The sequence below is a fragment of the Mercurialis annua genome, linkage group LG2 (assembly GCF_937616625.2).
Source record: "Mercurialis annua linkage group LG2, ddMerAnnu1.2, whole genome shotgun sequence".
Classification (NCBI taxonomy): domain Eukaryota; kingdom Viridiplantae; phylum Streptophyta; class Magnoliopsida; order Malpighiales; family Euphorbiaceae; genus Mercurialis; species Mercurialis annua.
Window position 1 is genome coordinate 3,997,125 of NC_065571.1, and position 24,437 is coordinate 4,021,561.

A 24,437-nucleotide genomic window follows, 5' to 3' on the forward strand; every position below is an offset into this window, starting at 1 on the left:
TATGCTATACTCGTTACGTATAATTTATTGTTTTTATTTGAAAAGTTTTTGTTTCAAAAATGTTTAACTTTTTAATTTTTATATTTGCCATATTTTAGTATATGTTTTTTTTTATATTTTTCAGTTTCTTTATTTATAAAAGAATTTCTTCCAGTCACAAGAAAAAAGCATAAAAATCGAAACTTGACAAATATAGAGATTAAAAAGATAACTTTTAACGGGTAGAAGATTTCTGAGCAAAAAAAATAAAAATAGAGGGGCTTCGAGGTGAATTTTACCTTAATTTTATTCATTAGACTGTTTTTAAATCAAAATAGTCTTCATTAAACATTGGCATCATACTACATAATTAATTACAAGAAATCTGATGGGTTCATGCCACAATTTAAGACAGGTGATAAAAATTATAAATGAAACTCTTGTATAATAAAAATTAGAGAAAATTACAAAAAAGGGCCGAAATTGGGCCCATATTTCGCGCGCTAGTTTTTGTATGAGATGAATTACAACTGTGGCTCTTTTATATCTTTTTTACCGTTTTGATTATAATTCTTTCATCACCACGTACTCTTTCTTATTCGTACACGTGTATATCTGTTTGACACATGTACCGCGCTTGATTCAGCCTGTCTGTTACCGTTTTTCTATTCTCTTTCACATGATCTCCTCTACTCTATTTCAGTTTATTTTCTTCTCCTAATTTCTAGCCATTATCGACTTATTGCTTCTGATTTTTCTCTGTATAAAACGGCGTCATTGTAGTTAACATGGAAAAAAAAGAATTACCTGCAACGATGAAACGAAAATTAGCAAAAAAAACGAGTGATAAGGGTGAAGGCAGTGCTGCTGTGGCTGTTCCTCAAAATGTAAAACTGAAGGGAAAAATGGTGGATGCAACTATTGGGAAAAGAAGGCGTGTGATTAGCGATTCAGTCGCTGATTGGAAGGAAGATCGTAAAGCGTTTCATATTGATGAACCAATTCATGTGATTAAGGTATTTTTTTAGATTCTGTTTGTGTTTGTTTTATCTGTATTTAAAGATTTTTAAATTTTATATTTATTTTTCTATGAATTTTATATGTTAGGGTTTTTAATTTTTATAAAATCAGTTTGTGATTGCTGTGTATATGTGTATCTTAAATGTATTTATATGTTATTGCACTTTGTTTATTACAACGTGTATTTATAATTTTGATTTTCTATTTCAGATATGTATTTATTATGTATATTATATGTATTTTTGACATTCAGAACGTTTTTAAGTTTTGTTATATGAGCTGATGTAACAAAACAGTCAAGGACTTGACGAAACTATCGAGCTGATTTTTGAAGACAATCTACCACATCAGCAATTTAAGTAAGTATTGTACTTTATTTTTTATTTTGTAACATTATATTTTTATATGAGCTGATGTATTTTTTTTTTCATGCAGTGATTGTGGAATTTTTGCATTCTGTTTTGCTGAATATGTTGTGCATGGAAAAGAGGACGAGCTGACAACAAACTTTGATGTGAAGAACCATCGAAGGCGTGTTTCTTTTGGTTTGTACAAATATGGGAGATGGAAGGTTGCTTTCAATGTGAAGAGTGAGTCAGAGAAATATGAAGATCAGCAGGATAAACAGAAGGCCAAACCAAAAAGATTCAAACAAAAAGCTGGAAAAAAGAAGTTTGAGGGGACAATGGCTGTTTAGTATTTTCATATGTTGGATAAACAATGGTTTTTTATTTGGTTTTTTGGTTTTAATGTTTGTTTGAACAATGTTTTTTTGTTGTTTGTATTAATGAATCAATGATTTTATTCCATTGTTCCTTTTTTTGTCTTCAGAATTATGTTCTGATAATGTCTGAAACAGGTATCAAAACTTTTTATGAAATTCAGTTTGTATGTATCAGACATATATCATTTATGTATCAGACATGTCTCACACATGTATCAGACATGTATCCAATCTTGAAAATTATGTATAATAATGTCTGAACAGTTGTATGTATCAGACATGTATCTTCCATCAATCATACATGTATCCAACAAATAGTAAAACATGAAAGAAGAAAAAACAAAACTTATAACTCAATCAAGAATTGTTCTTTGCATCTTAAAACTTTACACAGATTGTCAAGAATAAAGATAACAATAAAGTATATAAAATCAGAAAATGCATCAATTAAAAACCATCTTTTTCAGCAGACAAGTAAAGAAATAGAATCTAACACAAGTGACAGTCACATGTATCATTACTGTTCAAACATGTATCTATGAATATGAAAATTTTATGCAGGTTTTGGCATGTTTTGGCAGGTCTTCTTATTGTGCCCAGCATGTCCGCACTTTCCACATTTGCCTTTTCTTTCCACATGTGATGTGAATCTTCTATTTTTTGGCCTTCCGGTTCTTGTTCTATGTTGTGGTGGTAAGACAACTTGGTCCTTGACTTCTTCTGGTATAATCCATTCTTCCCTCTCTAATGGATATACTGTCTCACTATATGTTGCTAACATAGCTGCTTTTGTATAGTATTTTGAACAATATTCATAAGGTTCAATCTTGTCCTTGTTTAGAACCGCTACAGCATGCTTACAAGGAATTTCATCGGTTTCAAACTTTTTGCAAGTGCACGTCCTCTTTGTCATGTTGACTGTGTACTTTTTGCCATTCTCCATCACTGATATGATATTTTTTGTAGACGGTTTTACCTGAGTAAAAACCAAGGAATTTTTAAGATACAATTTCTATTCGACGAGGACATATACGATACATAATTTAATATGGCAGATAATAAAATAGTGATGTATAAAATAATACCAGATCAATATTAGACTTTTACATACTTTATTTGTTTTCATTGAATTATACCAGTGAAGTATACCTGTATTTTTTTTAGTATAGATACATGTTATATACATAGTAGATACATATATGATACACTATCTCACTGCAACAGTTACATAATTTATATAATTATGATACATTACAAATAGTGATATGCTTTATAAAAGAAGCTTAATATTAGATTTACATACCTGTAGTTTCAGTGAATGAATGTAATTTTGGAAAAGAGCATCTTCATGGTTTGTTGTAAGTGTTGTGACTGTATTCATAGCAATATTTCTGTTTTTGTATGAGTACTCTTGTTGGAGGTCATGTAGGTGCATAAGTAATGATGTGATTGGAAGTTCTCTTGCATGTAAAATTGCTGCATTTAATGACTCGGCTAAGTTAGAGGTCATAGTTTTGTACCTTTTGCTTTTACAATGTACCCTCGACCATCTAGCGTAGCCAATATCAGTAAGAAATGGTATAATTCGATCATCTAAACTATTCAACACTTTCATGTGATAGTTAAATTCCTTCTCAGTGTATGCTTTGGCTGCCCCAAAGAAAGGTTCTTTAATATTCTTTGCATTTTTCTTGAAATGTGTCTTCAGGTTATTAAGTAGATGAAATATGCATATTCCATGTGCAGCTTCAGGATATACCTTCTTAACAGCTGATTCTATGCTGAGATGTCTGTCTGATACAATGCATATATCTTCTCTTGTTCCAAATGCCTCCCTAATTTGATAGAAAAAATACTCCCACGAATCATCATTTTCTGAATCTACAACTGAAAATGCTAGAGGGAATAGCTTTCCAGATGCATCTTGAGCTGTTACAACAAGAAGCATGCCACCAAATGTTGCCTTCAAGAATGTTCCATCAACAACCATGATTGGTTTGCAATGCTGCCAACCTTCAATTGATGCCTTTAATGCTGTGAATACATACAAAAATGAGTCGTCGTCTCTCAATTCTATGTCAATGACTGATCCAGGATTTGTAGCTGCAAGCATATATAAAAAAGTGGGCAGCGCTTTGTAAGAATCACATGGCTTTCCTCTTAACATCTCAAATGCCTTTTCTTTTGATCTCCAAGCCATCATGTAGCTGATCTTGACTCCATGTATAGTCTCCATATCATTCTTAATATCTATTGGTGTGTATTTTGTTTTGACATTTAGATACTTCAGCTTGATGGATTCAGCAATGTGTGATGCAGATGCTTGGTTTTGATTGTTGAATCTGGTTTCTATTGGGCATGTGTGGTCCATGTTCTGTTTGCGAATGATGAACTGTTGTGTGTCTCCATTACTTGATGCTTTTAGATACCATTGACACGTATCGTCGATACATTTCACTAAAATCTGCTTTGGACACGATTTCACTATTTTTGACTGGTAGTGATGATTGATTGCATGAACCCGTAAGCATGCTTGAAGAGTTGCTTTGTCTTTGAAATATTGTCCAACTTTCAGTTCTTGATCTTTTTGTGGTTCTGATACCATTTCTTGATCTTTCAGCTCCCAATTTGAGTTATAGGTTGATTCTATCGTATCCAATGCAAGAAGTTTCGTATACTGCCCTATTTCACCAAATGTATCACAGATGTATCGTGAAGGTATCTCTCTTGTATCTGACTCATTGTTTGATTCTGAAATAGCTGCTGAAAAAGCTGCTGATATAGCTGTTGAAATACTTCTTGTAGATTCTGAAAGTGTCTGTGTCTGGATGGTATCATCACATACTAATATGCAGAGAGGATACAATGTGAAATCCAATTCCTTCTTCTTGATCTCTAAATAAAATTTGAAGCTTGAATTGTCTATGATTTTGATTGGTGGATACTGAATCTTCACTTGATATTTTATCTCAATTTTATGTTTCCCCTGATCAATTTGTAGCTCTTGAGCTATTATTTGCAGTAGATCCAAATATGATGAGTCTTGTGGTATGAGAACACCAATAACCTCAAAATCATCATATTTGATTGTGTCCACCCATTTGCCTTTGTGTTGTATCATTATAGGTACTGATTCCATCTATATATAAAATTGTAAAACTGGATTAATTAGTAAAAGCAGAGAATAATTAACTAATACAATATGAATGTATATATACATATATGATACAGTGTAAACATCTGATTAATTAGCTATATTTGTAAAACATAAACTCTATAAACAGCTGATATTGTAGGTAGCAAAATTGACCGATTAATACATTGCTAATTAGCTATGAACAGATAGGAAAATTAATAAATAACTAATACAAGATGAATGTATATATACATATATGATACAGTGTGATATGAATTTTTTTTGTAACCTGACCTTGTGGTTCTTCAACAATGGCGATTAATCTTTGGGAAAGAGACGATACTGTAAGGAAATTTCGTATTATTTGTGTATTAATTTGATATATTAGATCTTTGAAAATTCCATGTGTGTTTCTGTTAGGAAAGAATCCTTCTTTCTGGTAAAGAAATAAACATAGCCAGGTGTTGAATTTTAATTGGCTTTCATTATGAATTTTATTAGGAATAAAACGCTGATCCCGTGATATATGATTCCTTGTCAGAGTTTGTTACCCAAGACGCGTGTCCATTTTCTGTTGGTCACGTGGTGATGTAAACTTGCATCATGAATATGTAGGAAATGTAATTCTGCTCTATAAAAAACTAGCGCGTGAAATCTAGGGGTCTTTTTAGTATATTTTTGTGATATTCTCTTAAAATTAAATAGACTTTTTAAAAAAATAGAATTTACTAAATTAAACCGTACAAATTTGTAATGTAAACAACATTTTCCAGCATTACATGAGGGAATCAATTGGGCTATATCTAAAGGATGGACAGGTTGATTTTCGAAGGCGATATTCTCCGGCTATTCAATCGATTAATTCTCATTATATCTTGCAATTCGATTTGGGATATCTATCATAATATTTGACATCTGTTATCCAAACTTCAAAAATCTCGTGTTCTATACATACCTCACCGAGTCACCGTTATAATAAAGTAGCACATCAATTAGTTCAATCTGTCAAAGTTATTACATAATATTTCTTTTTAGTGTTCTATAGTTTTAATTTTCTTTTGGACTACTTATCATATATAACTATGGTTCATTTAATGTCTATCATTGTCGGGAAAAAGATGTCGTCATCTGTCAGTGGTAGATCAAGAATATTTTATAGAATGGAAAAATTTGTACTAAAAATTTATAAAATGAATAAAATTGATAAAAAAAAAAATTAAAATGGACAATGCTATAATTTTTAAGAAGGACAAGTTATACTATTAAATTATAAATTTATATTTTCTTAAAAAAATTTAAATAATAAAATAGACTATACCCACCATAAACTCTTTTTAGGTTCGCCCATGTCTTTTAATTTTGTGGGAATTACATCAACTATTTGAAGACCATCAAGTTCGATGACAAATTATACATACATTGTTATCTAAATTAAGTTTAACCTTTTTGAATAATTGAGTTTAGGCTCTTTTTTAGGCTTTTAAAAAGAAAAAATCAACTCAGTTTCATTGAGAAAATTGTGAAACAATTACAAACATATTTCGGGAAAGTTTGAGAACCAAATCCGGTGATCTAATAAGGATCGGGCAAATGCACAGTTTGTTTCGCAGATCGCCTTATAAAAACAAAAAATAAATTAGAGAATTTTTTCGTTGATGAATACAATTTTCTAACAACATATCTCCCACCATTTTGCTCGCGTTTTATAATATCAAAAATGACATCCAATAGAAGAAATGTGTGTTCGTTTACGAATAATAATCTAACCATATCTATAAATATAATTAAAAAAATACAAGGATGGTAAAACTCGAGAGATTATATTTAAAAGAAAATGCGTGAAATTTTTTGCTTAGAAATTTATTGCATTCCTCCTTGCTATATTAAAAATTTAACATAAACTTTTTGTTCCATCATCTTTTTATACAATTCCAATTTTATATTAAAATTTAGTTTTTTATATGGAAGTTTGAACTTTTACGAATGATTAAATTTTCATTGCTTGGCAAAAGAAAACCCAGCTCGAATCCGTATATTTAAAATAAACTAATTATAAATTGAAAATAAATGTAATCGCGTTTTATTTTAATTTTATAATCAAACTGAACAAAATCAAATTAAAATAGTAGTGAAGGCGGTGGCCAATGGTAATAATGATAAATTAAATTAAAACAGTAATTTTAAAATATTTACTTTTAAAAAAAAAAATTTAAAAATAGTTTTAGTCGACAAATTTTATAATCAGCAGATATTTTTGAAATTATTTTCTTTTTTGGTGTTTTCCTAAATTACTCCTTTTAAAAACATAAAGCCCAGTAAGGTTTGGTAGGGCCATCCCGGACCCCAATTATGGCCCATTAATATTTCTCCAAATTGTATCCGTGGGCTGAGTTAATGTTGTGCTCTCTTCTCTTCTACATATTTCTATATCTTCGGCCTATTTCTGCAGAACTGGGTCAGACTCTTTATAGACTAATCCAATATGGGTTCGATTTTTGCAATGTGCACAAAAAAATAAGTTGCATAAAAGTATAAAATACGTAAAATCTTATATCAAATCAATCAAATTAGTTGGTCGATTTGATTAAATTAAAAAAATTAGGCAAGTTAAACAAGAATTCCCGAAGAACTAACCAACCACTTTACATGAAGGCGGAATTGGCCGTCCGTCCTGCCTTTGACAGTAAGTTTCATAAGAGAAAAATGAGGTCTAGATGTTCCTCTCAAGTTCGCAACTCCATTCATGTCGAATTGATTGTTAGGGTTTTAAAAATGTCGTCAATTTGCTAAAGTATACGATTTATTTTTTGATAAAATTAGCGATGTTTTACTTTTGACATAGTCGAAAAGTTTCATTAATTGAAAAGGATGACTCAATTTCCGATCATTATGATTTTTTACTATAACTAGTACTCTTTTTTGTTTTGGGAAGATTAGCTAATTAAATAAGAAAAATATTAGCATTCTCTAACCCTCAAAATTCCAACTTGTTTTGTATACCCTAGTGCGTCACATATTTATATTTTTATTCTGCCGTTTTGTTTATATTTCATGTGGTATAGTCATAACTTTTCTTATTAAAAAAATAACTAACAATTTAACAAATTAATTTGCTCATATCTTTTTTACATGTTTATTAAATTATTTAAATTGATTCAACAAAGATAAATGATGGATTTAATAAAAATACAATAAGTTAATATTTAATTGACATTTTTTAATATTAGTTAGTAAATTATAATTAATTAATTATTGGTAGATTAATTTTTTTGTTACTTAATAGTTTAAAATTTAGAATAATTATTATTTTTATATCTTTATCTAAGTGAATTAAATTATTAATATTATACACATAAATTGATGAATTTAAATAGTCACATAGTTATTTTGCAATCTTGTTTTAGTTTTACGGTTTTAAAGTAAAAAAAAAAAAAGCAAATTACTCTAATACTCCCCACATATGTCACAGTTCACAGTTTGATGTATCTTTTTTGAAAATCAAATGATTTGATACCTCAGTTCTAATTTTGCGAGCACTTATAATCTTCGGTTAGGTAGCAAATCGTTAACGGAATTAAATGTGAGGTACCCAATCGTTTGAAATTGAGGTAGCAAATCGTTAATATAATTGAAAGTGAGGGACCAAATTGTTAACATAATTGAAAGTGAGATACTAACTCGTTTGAAAGTGGATACCATATTATATAACATAACTAACAGAAGCTGCTAATTGTCGATGAAATTAAAATTAAAGTGTCAAATCGTTTGATTTTTATATAAGAGGTAGCAAACTGTGAATTATGAAAAATTTGAGGGGTCTTAGAGTAATTTGCTAAAAAAAACAACGGAACGATAAAAGATTACCCCACCCGGCAGTTAATTTTGTTTGGTTCCGCGTTACAGTCTGGATTGGAATTTTATAGATTGATATTTTAAACAAAAATTGTAGATATACCACAACATTTTTAAATGGATATTTTAAATAATAATTATTTAAAGCCCCATGAGATCTGTTGGCTATGTAACGAAGTTTATTCCTCCTGGTCTTATAAAATACATATAAACTCATTTATGATGAAAATGTCACCATTTTGTATTGATTTTTAGTTATTTAAGTTATAATTAAATTGAGTAAGTTAGGGTGCCGTTTGGTGTGTTTGAATGTAGTAAATGAACAATTAAATCCACCAAACTGCATACATAAGGTGGCGTTGATTTTGGTAGAATTTAATTAGAAACTATATATTATAATGGGCGGTCGACATCAATTCGATATAGATTTTATTTTAACACATATGTCATGTTATATCATAAAGCATGTTGGCTGGCCTATTTATTTTATTTCCCAAAAGCCACTATTAGTTTCTTGCTGACCTTGCTCATTAATTCCCTTCAAAAAATAATTCCTCAATATCATATTATTATTTTAATCTCTTTATATTTATATGGATATATAGTGAAATATAATGATATCATATGATTGAAGCTAAAATATTAAATATTATAATGAACAAATTTATTGTTTTATGCCACTCGATCAAGTCGTTGGATAACAATACTAAATCTTCTAGGTCATTAGTTTTGATTTTAATTTTATGCATGGAAGAAATATAATTTATTTATGCTCTAATTATGAAAAATATTTAATTATTCCATTATTTTAATAGCTTGATTAAATTATTAGATACACATTAATAATTATTTACTCTATTACTACATCTTAAACTATATTAAATAGACCAATTCCTTTGTAGATTTATCTCATAAAATTTTAAATATAAAGTTTAGTAGTATGAGAGTATTTAAGTATTAAAAATGGACTGCACACAGATTATTACTTTGTTGACAGGTGATAGTTGGGGATTTTGGCATATAAGCAGTGGTACTTCGTGAGTGAATATGATTGCTGGCTCAATTAATTTTGATAAATTAATACTTAATTGCTCAATTTTCTGTTGGCATCAGCTAGATGTTGAAAAATTAGACATTCCGATTTTTCAGAATGAGATTTTTTTTTATGGATAGAATGAGAAAATAATTGAAATATTGATACGCATTTATTAAATATGATAACTCTATAAGTAAAAATTATTTGAATTAAAGTGGGTTAAGAATGCTTCGTTTGAATTTCTGTCAAAAATAATTTGTAATTCTGTAGGTGTTAACGTGTTAGCAAAAAAACCAAATGTAAAAGTCAACAAAATTAAAAGAACTTCGTTTGAGAATGTCACGTTATTTGTGTGTCCCATAGAAAGCAAAGTTCTTGAAAGAAAAAAAAACTCCAACCTCCGGTACATAATTTATCGGTTTTGATTATTTTACATAAATTAAAAAAAAATATATATTTTAATTATCCATCATGATTGATTTAATTAGTTTTAAGTGTGGACAACAACAAGCATGGAACAAAAGCCAAGTTTATATTTTGAATACAAGTATTGTTGGAAGCATTTAGAAGAATTGTTAACGTTTGAATTAAGTTGGGGCCTGGTGGTAGAATACCGAGGTTAGTTTTTGGAGGTTTACTCAGGTAGTCCCGCTCCATCCCAAAGGAGTGGTTGAGTTCGATGGGGTTTCCTCATTAACAGAAGAAATGTCTTCTTCTACAAGGAATGCTGATGCTGCTGCTATTGGTCCAAGCTGAGAGTCATGGATTGATGAGCTGGCATGAAGGTTGCTGAGCTGTATCCAGCTAAGAGTTGATGAGCTGTTCAAGATAGTTAACTGCTCTTAATGAATCTGTTCCTGTTTCTGTATCAGATTCATTATTAGTTTGTTAGTTCATTAGCTCACACCTTAAGTGTGTTTTTCCCTCCTTGTAACTGCCTTACCTGCTGTGGTATAAATAGGCTTATTTGTATTTCTTTTCTTCTTAATGAGAAATACAATTCATTTTCTTAATATGGTATCAGAGCTTATCTTCATGATTTGTTCAAGATTAAAGATCTTGGATCCCTCAAATACTTCCTAGGTTTGGAAGTAGCAAGATCAAAATCTGGAATCAATCTTTGTCAACGCAAATATGCTCTTGATCTTCTTAAAGATACAGGTTTTACAGACTCTAAGCCTGTTCCTACTCCTATGATCAATTCCAGAAAGCTTTCTAAGTCTGATGGTGTTCCTATCTCTGATATTCACCACTATAGACAGTTAGTAGGAAAACTGCTATACTTATGCACAACTAGGCCAGATATTCAGTTTGCAATTCAGCAGCTGTCTCAGTTTATGGATTGTCCTACTGACATTCATCTCAAAGCAGTCTACAGAGTTTTGAGGTACATTAAGTCATCTCCAGGCAGAGGTGTCTTCTTCTCTGCAACCTCTTCTCTGCAATTACAAGGTTTCACAGACTCAGATTGGGCAGCATGTATGGATACCAGAAAGTCAGTCTCTGGCTACTGTGTCTTTCTTGGTGAATCCTTGGTTTCTTGGAAATCTAAAAAGCAGACCACTGTGTCCAGGTCTTCTTCTGAAGCAGAGTATAGAGCATTGGCAACTTTGACTTGTGAACTTCAATGGCTTCTGTATTTACTTAAAGATCTTTCTCAGCCTCATTCTCAAGCAGCTCTCATTTTTTGTGACAGCCAATCTGCTCTTCAACTTGCCCATAATCCTGTATTTCATGAGCGCACCAAACACATTGAGATTGATTGCCATGTTGTTAGAGATAAACTGCAAAAGAACATAGTTCATCTTTTGCCTGTTGCTTCTTCTGGACAATTGGCTGATAGTTTCACTAAGGCATTGGCTCCTACTATGTTTTCTCAAGCTATTTCCAAGCTGGGCCTACAAGATTTGTATGCTCCAGCTTGTGGGGGTGTAACAGAAGAAATGTCTTCTTCTACAAGGAATGCTGATGCTGCTGCTATTGGTCCAAGCTGAGAGTCATGGATTGATGAGCTGGCATGAAGGTTGCTGAGCTGTATCCAGCTAAGAGTTGATGAGCTGTTCAAGATAGTTAACTGCTCTTAATGAATCTGTTCTTGTTTCTGTATCAGATTCATTATTAGTTTGTTAGTTCATTAGCTCACACCTTAAGTGTGTTTTCCCCTCCTTGTAACTGCCTTACCTGCTGTGGTATAAATAGGCTTATTTGTATTTCTTTTCTTCTTAATGAGAAATACAATTCATTTTCTTAATACTCATCGCCATAAAAAAAATCTTAATTTTTTTTTGTAATTTTGCTGAATCATTCATATTAAACTATTGTTCATATGTTTGATTAGTGCGTTTAGTCTCACTATTATTTGTTGATATGGATAAACTGAACAATTTTTTTAATCAAAAGCGGCATATATTATTGATGATCCATAGATTATTCGAGAATATTTAGGCCACAAAACTCCACTAAACCCATCTGAAAGAAAAAAGAAACTGTAAAAGCCGAAAATAAATTTTGGGATGTTACTCTAATGGTTAAATCAGTATAAAGTGGAGAAAGATACTAAAGAATGTAAAAACAGAGTATCGACCCCGAGTGTTACCTATTTTGTATATTTTAGAGCATGTTGACATGGCAGACTTTGTATTTTAGAGGTGTGATGACGTGTCTAATTTAGTTATATTTTGTATCAGGCGCATTATATGCGGAGACGTCGTTCGTATACGTAGGATATTAGATGTTCCCTTGTCAGACGTTCTATTATTAGAGGATATCTTGTTTGAAGATTATTGGGGATTTGCTATGTAGGAGCCGAGTTCAACAATGTTAAATTGGATCTTTCTTTAAGTTAAAAATTCAATACTGCGGATGTGAGAATTATCTCGGGTCTCTAATGAGACCCCGAAAAGCAGGTTTAGTTTGGGTGTTAGAGCGGAGATGGACTTATGTTGGTTTTCCGAATCGAATGTTGAGTTAGGCCAGTTTTTCATCTCGGGTGCTTTTGCTGAGGCTGGATTCGATCCGATCTTAGGCCTAGGCTTTGGACTCTTGCGTTGTTCCGCCTATTTTCTATTATGAATTATGAATTAAAGGAAGTAAATTAATTAATAATTATTGCAAATAATCTGTAAACTAATGTAACTTGCGTCATTCAATTGTATTATGAAATGTTTAATTTTCCCATAATGTTATGGTTGATGAAAAGTATAGTAATTGATGTTTGAGTGAAGGAATTGAAAATTGATTAGAGTTTGAGTGAGGTTTATAATGAAAGGGACTAGTTACAAAGAGAGAAAGTTGGAAGAAAAGAAGGAAGTTTCATTTTAATGGAAGTGATTAAGTGTGGGGCTGTGGATTTGCATGGATATGCAAAATCCTAACCACTTTTATGAATTAGGGTCAACAAACCTAATCTTACTTTACTAAAATTCCCACCTCCATTATTGATTACTCCATTAGCAGGGAGCATATATATATAAAAAAAAATACAGAGCAAATTACTTTAAAACCTCTCACGTTTACCGTAATTCACAGTTTGATATCTATTATTTGAAAATCAAACAATTCGATATTTCAATTTTGATTTTATAACCTATAAGAAACTTCTATTAAATATAGGTACTAAATCATTGACGAAATAAAATGTGAGATACCAAATTGTTTACATAATTAAAACTGAGTTACCAAATCGTTTATATAATTGAAACTGAGGTACCAAATCGTTTGAAAGTAAATTATAAATTATTAACGGAACTAACAGAAGGGGTTTATAGTTTTCAAAATCAAAACAAAGGTACCAAATCGTTTGATTATAAAACAAGAGGTACCAACTGTAAATTATGACAAACGTGAGGGGTCTTAAAGTAATTTGCTCAAAAATATGTTAATTGAACCTGGACCAAATATATCATGCAATATTATGACCAAAAATTTAAATAAGACGTGATATATATAATTATTTATAATTATTAATTAAAAGAAATTATAATAACTAATATATTTTATTTTAAAATAATGTAATTTTAATTAATTGATAAATGTAAATAATTACATAACATCTCCTATTTTAGATATATGATTCATACTGCTAAATTACAACAAAATATTGGAATTAGCTATTATTATAAAAATTAAATTACAATAATTCATAAGGATTTGAATTTTCTTTACCCTTTTATAATATATATATCAAATTTACTCAAAAACAAAATAAAATATTTTGAAAAGTTCAATTCTAAAATACTCCTACACTTATGATATTATTGTATGCGCCTAAAATATCTTCGCGTTATGTCTTATGGTTTGTACCTCTATTATTGGTGCTCTCTATCAAAGACTAGGCTAATTGCTCGAGGCTTGAATGTCTATTTTTTTGTAATTGTTGGTGACCACCATTATTGTTTCATTAATATAGGATAATAATGATACTTTATGCATTTAAACTCAATTGGTTTGAATGAGGAAAGATGCGCGTTTCTATGTGCACATACATTATGGTCATTTTCTTTTAAAAAATCGTGATAAATACGTCAAGTGTCACACGATAAATGGATGGTTCACAATCCTATATGGTGAACTTGATTCACACAAGAATTTCTCATTGATTATTCATATTGTTCAAGGCAAAAAAATCATTTATGCCTTCAAAGTTTGTCTACAGAATTAATTGAGCCTCTAATATCCAAAAAAGTTCAAATATGCCCCTAATTTTTTAAAAATAAACAGTCAGACCCCCGTTTAATTCATAAATGAGACGTTGGGAACTTGCTTGTCAAAATAGAGAGGCATGGTTGTTCACTTTTTAAGATATTAGGGGCATATTTGGACATTAAGAGTTTACTTAATTCTCAAGTTAAACATTAAGGACATATATGACAAATTCTCCATAACAAAACTAATTATAGACTACAAACTGTTGATATTTGAACCATATAAAAGCAATAAAACTAGTGCATACTTTACCATAAACAAATTATTATAATATTTTTATATTAAATTTGTTATTTGAATAATATTTGCAATAAATCATAATTATTTTATAAATAATATTTATTTTTGAAAGAAAAATTTATATCATTGGATAGATTGTAACTTTGGTATAAGAAAGCCATCCAACAATCTAACAAAGGAAATTGAGAAAATTTAAACTTCCTAAAAACTACTTCCAGTTCATCTATTATACACCAATTAAAAATAAAGTTGAAGGAGTGACTAAATAAAATGTTTTACTGAATAAGTAATAAAGGGGCAAAAGTGCTGACATTATTAAAGTTGAGGGAGTAAAAAGTAAGAAGTGGAAAAAGTAGAAGTGATTTGTGGATGGGGTAAAGAGTGAATAAGCTAAGCCGCGTAAGAGAGGAGAGAGAGTAATCCAATCCAGCTAAGCATGCTTAAAACTTAGTCAAAGTCAAACCTAATTTTCTTCCTCATTAAAATGGACACGTGGAGATCCACAGTAGTCTAGAAACACGAGTAACCCAATAAAGCCTGATGTCAACATATGCTTACTTGTGAGACAAGTATAAAAGATTTGAATAGTTACTAAACTTCTTTGATCAAAGAAAAAAAGTAGTGATATCATCCCCATATTGACATAATATATTTTTCATTTATTTATAAGTTAAATAGAGCCTGAGGTGATTCAATAATTTAGCCATACTCTTAATATTTTATATTAATTAATTAAATTTTTTTATAATTATATAAAACAACGCTCGTGAAAAGAATTAAACTCACAATCTAACAAAATGCTATATCACTTAAACTATAACTCATAAATTGATAATTTATTTTGTATGTGATTTAAAATACAGATCATCAAACAAATAAAACATTGATATTTTTAAAAAGGTTTATTTTTTTTATTTTGTTTAATTTTGAATGTAGAAAAGATATTGTTTTAGTACAAAATAGATAAAAAAAATTGATTGGTACAAGCCAGCCACACCGATTGGTTTAGTTCAAATTAATTTGATTAACTTTTATATTCTCGAACCAAATGCACCACCCTAAATTGTATTTTACCTAAAGTTAATTTAATTTGAAAATGAGTAAAAAAGAGTTATTTGCGACAAAAATATAAATTTTAGCGTGCTTTAAAAGTAAATATAAACTTTAAATATTAGTAATAGAAAACACATATTATTAATTTTTTAGTAAATAATGTTAATGTGTATATTGAAACATTATATATCACAGTGTCTATATCAATATCGAGGAATAAGTTGTTTGTTTCAAACTATATAAAAAAATTTCATCTCTGACTATGTTAAAGTTAAAAAAATTGCAAAACACATTAAATTTTTTAAACTTAACAAAATAAAAAGAAGTTTAAAAAAGTCAACCATTGTATTGTTAAAAGGAATTTGCTAGTTGTACTTCATCCCTCACCAAAGAAAGACACTTATTAAATTCCCATCCTCACTCCAAAACCCTCTCCCTTTCTCTCCTATATTAAGCCTTACAACCAACTCTCTCTTTTCAAACTCCCTTTAGTTTTCATTTTCTTTCTCTCTTTTCTCGCAAACCAAACACAACCAAAACACATACATATTTTCTAGCCATGGTGGTGCCGCCTCCGACTCCCTGTCAAAAACTGGCGGCCGCGGCGGAGCTGCCAGTAATAGACTTATCACGGAGTGATAAGTCGAAGGTATCGGAGGAGATAGTGAGAGCGTGCGAAGAGTGCGGATTCTTTAAGGTTATAAACCACGGTGTTCCTCGAGATGTTATAGCGAAAATGGAAGAGCAGAGCCTGGGTTTTTTTGGTAAACCGGTTGATGAAAAAAACCAGGCTGGACCTGCTAATCCGTTCGGTTACGGTTGTAAGAATATTGGGTTTAATGGTGATATGGGTGAAGTTGAATATCTTCTGTTTAATACTCATCCTCTCTCCATTGCCAATACTTCTAAATCTATCTCCAATGATCCTTTTCAATTCAGGTACGTAAATATGCATATATAAATTTTCATTTCTTTAATATTTCTTTGGCAAAATAAATAAATTTCTTTAAAATTTTCTTTGTTTTCCTTTTCTTGATTATATTTTGTAGAGTGCCTTTAACAGTCTTTGTTTACTTGCCCCTTGAGATTTTTAGTTCATAAAATGAGGCTAAAATTTAAATATTTATATTAGCAATTTACGGGAGATTTGGTCTAGACCGGGTTCATATTTTATTCATGAACACGATCAATCAAAAGTTGATAAATAAATATAAATATTAGATTACATAACATTTTGTAAGTTGAGTTCATTATAGAAAATTAATATTTTATGTAGATAATAAATTCTCAAAATCTATGTAGCATTGAGCTACCGGTTGGCATATTGATAATTTTAACATAAGTACTATGCCATTTAGCATTTCTAACATAAATTTTATTTACAACATAAAAAAAACTCAAAAGTAACGCTCTTTTGCCGTATCCGTATTTAATTTTTTTTCATATATTGTATCCGCGTTATATAGATATATACACAATGAATTCTTTTTCCTAATAGTTTTTCAATAGGTTTTATTTAGGGGGAAAATATAAGAGAAATAAATGGAAAAGATAAACACGTGACGTTTAAAACAATAAAAACCATTAAATTTTTAAGAAATGTAAAGAATTGAAAACACGAGGCTCCTAGAAGGTGGGATCACCTCTCTCCGACACTTCTCTGTCACTTAAATATTTGTGGTTCTTTATTTTTTGTTTAATCTCTATTTTACATAAATACTATACTTATCCTCTTCTCAACTTAGATTTTCTTTATGTAAAGTACTAAGCCATTGTACTCTGCACCTAATAATAATATATAACTATTACGTATCAAATTGACTACTCACTACACATATATCAACTATGTCCAATCAAATCAAAAGAATCCCGAATCCCAGTTCAATCAATTCCAATTTTTTTAATTTTCTTTTTACATTTTAACCTGAAAAAGTAGAGACTACTAATTGTCCGCAGGTGAGTCTATTGACTTGTAACTCAGACCACTTAATTATCAATTTCCTTCCCCAATTTTTTTATCAATTTGCCACCATTTTGATACAAAATGATTATCAAGGTTTACAACACATGCTGAATTAGGTATATAATGGAATAAATTGATATTTTTTTGCCAAATTTAGAAATAAATTACTCATAAAATTGAAATTCATACTAATTGACCAATACTTACAACCAATACTTATAAATTGAGAAGGCAATCTACCAGTTAAATCTAACTTAGAATGTTATTTTTATATGAGTAAAAGGTAGTTATGGTTTCCGAACTTGTGATTCGGAACAAGTTAATTTATTATCATTTATTTTAATCAATTAATGACATTATTATTTAAATTGATTAATTATAAAATTGTATCATTTCAGTTTTTGAACTTGTTAATATTTAAAACCATTTTTTTTTTAATGGATCAAAATAATAAGAGTGAGATTTTTAACATTGAATCACAGACCAAGTTGATCCTCATTTCATTAATACTAATGGAGGAGAAATATGAGAACATATAATTTTAAAATCTGAATAGTAGTAATAAATTTCTCTGTCACAGTATATTTTAAATTCAAGGTGTTAACTAATTATGGAAATACATATGTTACTAAGAATAAATAAGATAATTTACGTGATGGGTGAAAAATGGTACGTGACAGCTCTGCTGTGAGTGGATACATAGAAGCAGTTAGAGGGGTGGCATGTGAGATATTAGATCGGATGGCAGAGGGGCTGGGGGTCCCACACACCTCAGTGTTTAGTCAGCTAATCAGAGACGTTGACAGTGACTCAATCCTCAGGCTCAATCACTACCCTACTCTTCTCTCCTCCAACCATAACGACACGTCACCTTCTTGCAACGCCAATCGAGTTGGCTTCGGCGAGCATTCTGACCCTCAGATCTTGACGCTCTTGACATCCAACGACGTGGGTGGCCTTCAGATTTCCCTAAATGACGGTGTGTGGGTCCCTGTTTCACCTGACCCCACTGCCTTCTGTGTTAATGTTGGTGATGTCTTACAGGTCGGTTCCTTCTCTTTCTCAGTCTGTTACTGTTACTTTAATTCTTCTTCTGTAATGATAATAATGTTTTAATTGGGCTGATGGAAACTGATCAGCCCAACTGCTGAATCAGTCTCTGCCCACTACTGATTCAGCTTTGAACCGGGTCTGATTCGTTCGTTCTTCTTGATTGTCACTTCAATATTTGGTCCCACCCACATCAGTTTCTATCAAATAAAATTCGTAGTTTGTTGTGAATTGAATTGAATGAGGAGTCTGTTTCAGAATAAATGAAACTACAAAATGTATTTTTTATAAAAAATAATAATATTATTTCAACATTTTCGGTTCGGCATTTCTTTTTCCGTGCAACATATTCGTATGGACTAGAATTCTTTCCTTGAACGAAAATATCCCGACATTGCAAAAAAAAGTTCTCTTTATTTTCTATATTAATGAAAAAGAAAGTTGATTTTTTCGGATTCGTTGATTTTTCCGTGTAAATAAAGATAATGAAAGAAAGATAATAGAAGATCTATATTTGGTCATAGCTGTCATTCTTGAAAAACATTGTCAAGATAAAAAGAATGATTCCTTCTATGAAAATGATAATTGTGTTATGATTCTCAGTTTCTATCAGCAAAGCTATGAAAATGACATTTGATTATAGATAAGGCTCAATTTGAAAGCTGTCATTACAATTGCTAATTATCTTGTAATTTTTGCTGTATAGGCTATGACAAATGGGAGATTTGTGAGTGTTAGGCATAGAGCCGTGACCAATGCATACAAGTCAAGAATGTCAATGGCGTATTTCGCTGCACCACCTCTCGACGCCACCATCGCCGTACTTCCGGAGATGGTCACACCGGTTAAACCTTCCTTGTATAGGCCTTTCACCTGGGCTGACTATAAAAAAGCTGCTTACTCTCTCCGCCTCGGAGATAGCCGCCTTCAACTATTCAGCAGGAACGGGGAAGAGCGACGATCGTGAGTTGCTTGAGTCGTAGATGGTTGATGTGTTTTTGTACCCTTCAATGGGAATTTTGGTTACATCACATAGTTACCACTCACAGATGGAAAATTTAGTAGTAGTCTAGTAAATGGTTTCTACTAGTTCAGTTTAGAAATTAGTGTAAAATTCCGATCCCTCAATTACAGCCTTAATTATCTGCAATAGTTATAATAGATAAATCATGCTTAACTACACCGTTTTGCCATGTCCGTATTCAAATATCATGTTTTCCTCCATATCCATGTCCATGCTATATAGAAGAAAACTAAATGATTCATAGAGAAAAGCAATCAACGTGAATATAAGAATAACTTCGATCCAAGGAAATCAGAAAATGCTGAAACGAAAAATAGTAAAACAACATTTTAAGCCAAAATAGCTTATAATATAAATTTTTTCAAGTTTCACAAGTGTTTCGGAGAATTAAAATGAAACATTGAAATATAAAATTCAACAAGTCAACAAGTTTCCGTACAATATAGCGGCTCCCTAAAAACTGAGCCATCTAACTGAATTTTATTACTGTACATCAATGAAATGCTACAGATATGTACCTGTAGTAAAGTCTGCAGTTAGAAGTAGTTTCAATAATATGCCTAAATCTGGAAAGTAGTCACCTCCGAAGAGATTTAATCAATCAAGCATGATTCTGAGATCTTGCAGCTGATCGCGAACACTTCTTTCGGTTGGTTTTGCTAAGTGCGCAGACACAAGTCTCGAGGAGATCATAATCCTCGTCCCAAAACAACAGTGATGCCTTCTCTGGGTTCTTCAAAAGCATCTTTGATGTTAGGAAACCAGCAATTGTCCATGTCTGATGAAGCCGCGATTGTTTGCCTATAAACCTTCCACTTTTTGTGTCATAATATTCCGGCCAGTGGTCTGTTGATAACCTCTTCTCCGCCAAAGTAACTGCTTTTTGTGCTAATTCAGGTTTCCCCATCTTTAAACAAGCCAATGTGAACTGTATCGAGGATCAAACAGCATCTTAGCAATTACAGGTCTATAACTCAAATCACCAAGATTTGAATCCAATGTCCAAAGAGTAAAACAAACTAGGGGGATAACCAAGTCGAGTCAACTCACGCGTTACTCGGGTTTGACTCGAACAATATTTCAAATCAACTCGATATTAATCGGATTCGAACTCAAGTTCGAGTTACTCAAATCAACTTTTTTAAATCGAGTACAAGCATCAAGATACTGAGTTCAACAGGCTTGCAGCATACCTTTTACTTCTTATACTTATTCATATTTTTCATGATATTTTTATTTTTATACCAATTTTAAATATTTATACAGTTGATCGAGACGAGTCTTGCTCGATTCTTAAATTTCTATCAAACTTGAGATTGAGCTCCTAAAATTAGTACTAGAGTCGAGTCAAATTCGAACTTGAGATATTCCGACTCTCAATTACACTCCTAAATCCAACAAATGTAATATTTCTCAATTAGTTACCTGCCAGAGAAGAGTTGGCCAAGATCCTCCATTGTGGTATGACCATGGGCTGCAATAAATGAGAAATGATTAGCACATCAGATAACCATACTCCAAGAAATATGCTGGGCATATCAGATAACCATACTCCAAAAATATGCTGTGCTGAAAGCACATGAATCAAGAGAGCCTCACGTATTTTTCGGGTCACTTCCGGTAATTATGCGCCATTCCTCGGATTCCAAAGCCGGATAGGAAATTTTAAGTGGCATATTAGCCACAAGATCATCCCATTTTGCCTCAATCAAATTCAGGATACCCTCATTCTGTTTTTGGGTTCCCAAAGAGGAAATAATTGTCCAAAGATTCCCAAGCGTGAAAAACCTAAAATCCATATGTGCAGGTTGTAGATTGCCGATGAGATAGCCACCTTCTTCAGGAATCCAATCCACTAACCATGAAGGAATCTGATCTGGATATATATTAAACTTGTTGACAGCATCTGTTGAGTATTCCTCCGTCTTGTAGCGATAAATCTCATTAATCTTTTTCATATCCACCCAATAATACTCTCTCATATGAAACGAGAGCGCACTGAGTCGGCTATTGACAGCAGCTACCAAGTTCTTGGTTCCATCGTTGACAATGAGCATCTCACGCGCACAGCGCAGTGATGAATAGAACAAGGCCTATTAAGTTTATTAGTAGTTCAGCTTCAGTAAAAGAAAGACAGTCAAATCTAAAAAGGAGTTGACTTTTATTTTACTTACTTGGATTTCAAGAGGGTGTCCATGAATACCCATCCGTCTATCGATCATGCAGGACCCATCGGTTACTAACAGAGTAGGGAACATATCAAATCCGTCTGATAAACACAGATTAAGAATGAGCCTAATGCCAGTTTGAACATCGGTTCTCTCTTGTAAACTGTAGTCTCCTGTGATCTTTCCATAAGCTCTCAACAATATTATCCACCACAACCCTGTCAATCATCATATGTTTCAGATATCAATTGTAAAGCAAAAAGTTGAAACTTCAAAATGTATGAAATTCACAAAGAAAATATAGGAAAATACAAGCTACGTAGACACAGAGAACCCTAAACAAGATTTTGCAAAAATGTTCAATACATTGCTGCTCAATTACCAGAGTCAACAGGGGCTACACGCCCAATGGCTGATTCACCAAAATCAGGATCCAGAACTTCTTCAAATGCTCCATCACTTCCATCAAGGGGCACATTTCTAACTTTAAAACTTGCTGGCATTAGCCCTTGCCCAGGACTATAGCAATCCACTGTCTTCTCCCAACTCTATCAGCCACAAGAAAAAAATTAATTATTTTAACTGAGACACCAGCAGAATTCTCTTTATGCTGTTCTAAAAATTCATAAGTTCATGTGACAATTTCACTCTGAAAAATAAAAAGATAAATCTTTTTTAGATGCATGTAATTATTCTACCCTGAAACTTCCTATGGTGTCATTGAGCCTAATAAAAACAAATGAAACAATATCATTTCAGATGTTGTTGAGAAATTTTATGGGACGACACTTTCTGATCCAATGGTCTCATTTAAAAATAAGTTAATACTTCATAATGCTATGCTAAAGCAAAACAACATCATTTCACATGTAAAATCATACGATTCTGAGAAACAACAAACTAGAGATCAATATATGTAAAATGCAAGCAACGAGGGCGAACAAAATAAAGTAATACATTGCCATTAAATCACAAATTACCTGCAACTGCAATGTGTATAGAAGAAAGTTCTTCACAATATCTGTGTCTCCCTTAAGTAGAAAGGCAAGTGCAGATGGAACAAAATCACGAATAAATACTTGATCATAATTCAGTGGTTGCTTATCAGCAGGATCATTAGCAGCCACAGTTCCCACTGGATTGCCATAGTAACTCACAACAGCGCCTTCTAGCAACTTCCACGCCTCCTTTTCAATTTCAGACAACTCCCTCTCAATCTCAGGAGCTGTCTTATTCAAATCCTTGAAATAATCTAAGTTCACATGTGTCCCATTTATACCTACACTATCAGACTTTTCTTCTTTTTCAACAACATTATTTCCCGTTTCACTTTTTTCAGTCACTAAAGGCTTCACATTCAAGCCACCTTGAATGTAAATGTTCTCAAATCCCTTGTCATTAATACGAGACTCGAAGGATGTTGAATGATTCCTAGTATCCGATGATACCTTGGGGATTACTAAAACACCCCTTATACTACCAATATCTACACGATGTCTAGATGTAAAAACCTTAGACTGACTCCAACTCGAATTGGAGATATTAAAAGCTCTCCGATTCGAATGAACAACAAATTTGCTGTTACCTATAACCCTTGACCTACTATTGACACTATAGTAATAAAACCTATATTGATGAGCTGATTTCGACTGTGATTTCGACAAATTGCTACCGACACCCGAATTACTCAACTTTGGGGGAGAAAAACCAAAAATTGAAGAGCTTTTGCAACCAATTAGGATTCTACAAGAGGGTTTCATGGTTGAGATACCAATACAACAACCAGCACTCATATTTTTGGTATATAAATTTGAAAAATTCAAGTAATTCTGCAACCTTTATCAATCTATACACAGAGTGTTAAGGCTATAATCTTGAGTAAATATATACACACAACTTATAATAACTCTATTGGCCTATGAATTGAACCTAAAGAATATACTATATAGTATAAAAATACAAGATATGATGTATAGAGTTAACTAAAAATGGAAAATAAAAGAAAAAATGACTGAAATTTGAAATGTCTGTTACTTACAGTTGAAGAGAGAGAGGTTGAAGAATAGCTTTTGAATGAGAGAATTGATAAATTTGGTTCCAAATGGCCTTTTATAGAGAAAAAAAAACTCATGAACATGGTGGCACTTTTTCTTACAAGTTGCAACTTGCAAGTTACAACACTGCCCTTGCACATGGCCTTCCTTTTTTTATTGGTTTTTTAATTCATCTTTTCAATTGTTTTGTAGTTCCGATAAATTGTCAGCATTAATTCATTTGAATTTTTTTTTTAATTGTATTTTGGAAAAATGCAGAAAAGTGCTGTATTTTTAATACAATTATATTTGTAGCTCTAAGTTTTAATTCTCGTAGAATCATACTCTTCGTCTTATAAAATTAGTGTAAAGTTAATTTCTTATGTAATAAAGCATAAAAAAATATATGAAACATTAATATATATTTATTGAATAGTTTTGAAAGCTAATTTAAT

At 31.6% G+C, this 24,437-nt stretch overlaps 4 protein-coding genes across 4 annotated transcripts; 2 read left to right on the forward strand and 2 right to left on the reverse strand.

The window, feature by feature from the left end:
* Positions 1–2,276: 2,276 nt before the first annotated feature.
* LOC126668077 (uncharacterized) lies at positions 2,277–4,844 on the reverse strand. Its single transcript, XM_050361295.1, has 2 exons — positions 3,027–4,844; positions 2,277–2,699 (listed from the first exon to the last, which is right to left on the reverse strand). Exons 1-2 carry the CDS (start codon positions 4,842–4,844, stop codon positions 2,277–2,279), a joined length of 2,241 nt encoding a protein of 746 aa, XP_050217252.1.
* A 4,830-nt stretch (positions 4,845–9,674) lies between these two features.
* LOC126668078 (uncharacterized mitochondrial protein AtMg00810-like) lies at positions 9,675–11,741 on the forward strand. Its single transcript, XM_050361296.1, has 2 exons — positions 9,675–9,748; positions 10,772–11,741. Exons 1-2 carry the CDS (start codon positions 9,675–9,677, stop codon positions 11,739–11,741), a joined length of 1,044 nt encoding a protein of 347 aa, XP_050217253.1.
* Positions 11,742–16,130: 4,389 nt separating this feature from the next.
* On the forward strand, positions 16,131–19,937 carry LOC126667594 (gibberellin 2-beta-dioxygenase 2-like). Its single transcript, XM_050360599.2, has 3 exons — positions 16,131–16,683; positions 18,388–18,751; positions 19,464–19,937. The coding sequence occupies exons 1-3, from the start codon at positions 16,304–16,306 to the stop codon at positions 19,722–19,724; spliced, it is 1,005 nt and encodes a 334-aa protein (XP_050216556.1). The 5' UTR covers positions 16,131–16,303; the 3' UTR covers positions 19,725–19,937.
* A 221-nt stretch (positions 19,938–20,158) lies between these two features.
* Positions 20,159–24,005, reverse strand: LOC126667593 (alkaline/neutral invertase A, mitochondrial). Its single transcript, XM_050360598.1, has 6 exons — positions 22,930–24,005; positions 22,332–22,497; positions 21,956–22,167; positions 21,381–21,874; positions 21,207–21,255; positions 20,159–20,709 (listed from the first exon to the last, which is right to left on the reverse strand). The coding sequence occupies exons 1-6, from the start codon at positions 23,740–23,742 to the stop codon at positions 20,383–20,385; spliced, it is 2,061 nt and encodes a 686-aa protein (XP_050216555.1). The 5' UTR covers positions 23,743–24,005; the 3' UTR covers positions 20,159–20,382.
* Positions 24,006–24,437: the final 432 nt, after the last annotated feature.

What these genes read in the sequence shown, in the direction of transcription:
- LOC126668078 (XM_050361296.1), top strand. Translation starts at nt 9,675, where the DNA reads ATGGACTGCACACAGATTATTACTTTGTTGACAGGTGATAGTTGGGGA. An exon ending in CATATAAGCAGTGGTACTTC is followed by an intron (nt 9,749 to 10,771) that starts GTGAGTGAATAT and finishes ATATGGTATCAG; the next exon opens with AGCTTATCTTCATGATTTGT.
- LOC126667594 (XM_050360599.2), top strand. Translation starts at nt 16,304, where the DNA reads ATGGTGGTGCCGCCTCCGACTCCCTGTCAAAAACTGGCGGCCGCGGCG. An exon ending in AATGATCCTTTTCAATTCAG is followed by an intron (nt 16,684 to 18,387) that starts GTACGTAAATAT and finishes GGTACGTGACAG; the next exon opens with CTCTGCTGTGAGTGGATACA. An exon ending in ATGTTGGTGATGTCTTACAG is followed by an intron (nt 18,752 to 19,463) that starts GTCGGTTCCTTC and finishes TTTGCTGTATAG; the next exon opens with GCTATGACAAATGGGAGATT.
- LOC126667593 (XM_050360598.1), bottom strand. Translation starts at nt 23,742, where the DNA reads ATGAGTGCTGGTTGTTGTATTGGTATCTCAACCATGAAACCCTCTTGT. An exon ending in TGTAGCCCCTGTTGACTCTG is followed by an intron (nt 22,168 to 22,331) that starts GTAATTGAGCAG and finishes GATGATTGACAG; the next exon opens with GGTTGTGGTGGATAATATTG. An exon ending in GACACCCTCTTGAAATCCAA is followed by an intron (nt 21,875 to 21,955) that starts GTAAGTAAAATA and finishes TAAACTTAATAG; the next exon opens with GCCTTGTTCTATTCATCACT.
- LOC126668077 (XM_050361295.1), bottom strand. Translation starts at nt 4,844, where the DNA reads ATGATACAACACAAAGGCAAATGGGTGGACACAATCAAATATGATGAT. An exon ending in TTCATTCACTGAAACTACAG is followed by an intron (nt 2,700 to 3,026) that starts GTATGTAAATCT and finishes GTTTTTACTCAG; the next exon opens with GTAAAACCGTCTACAAAAAA.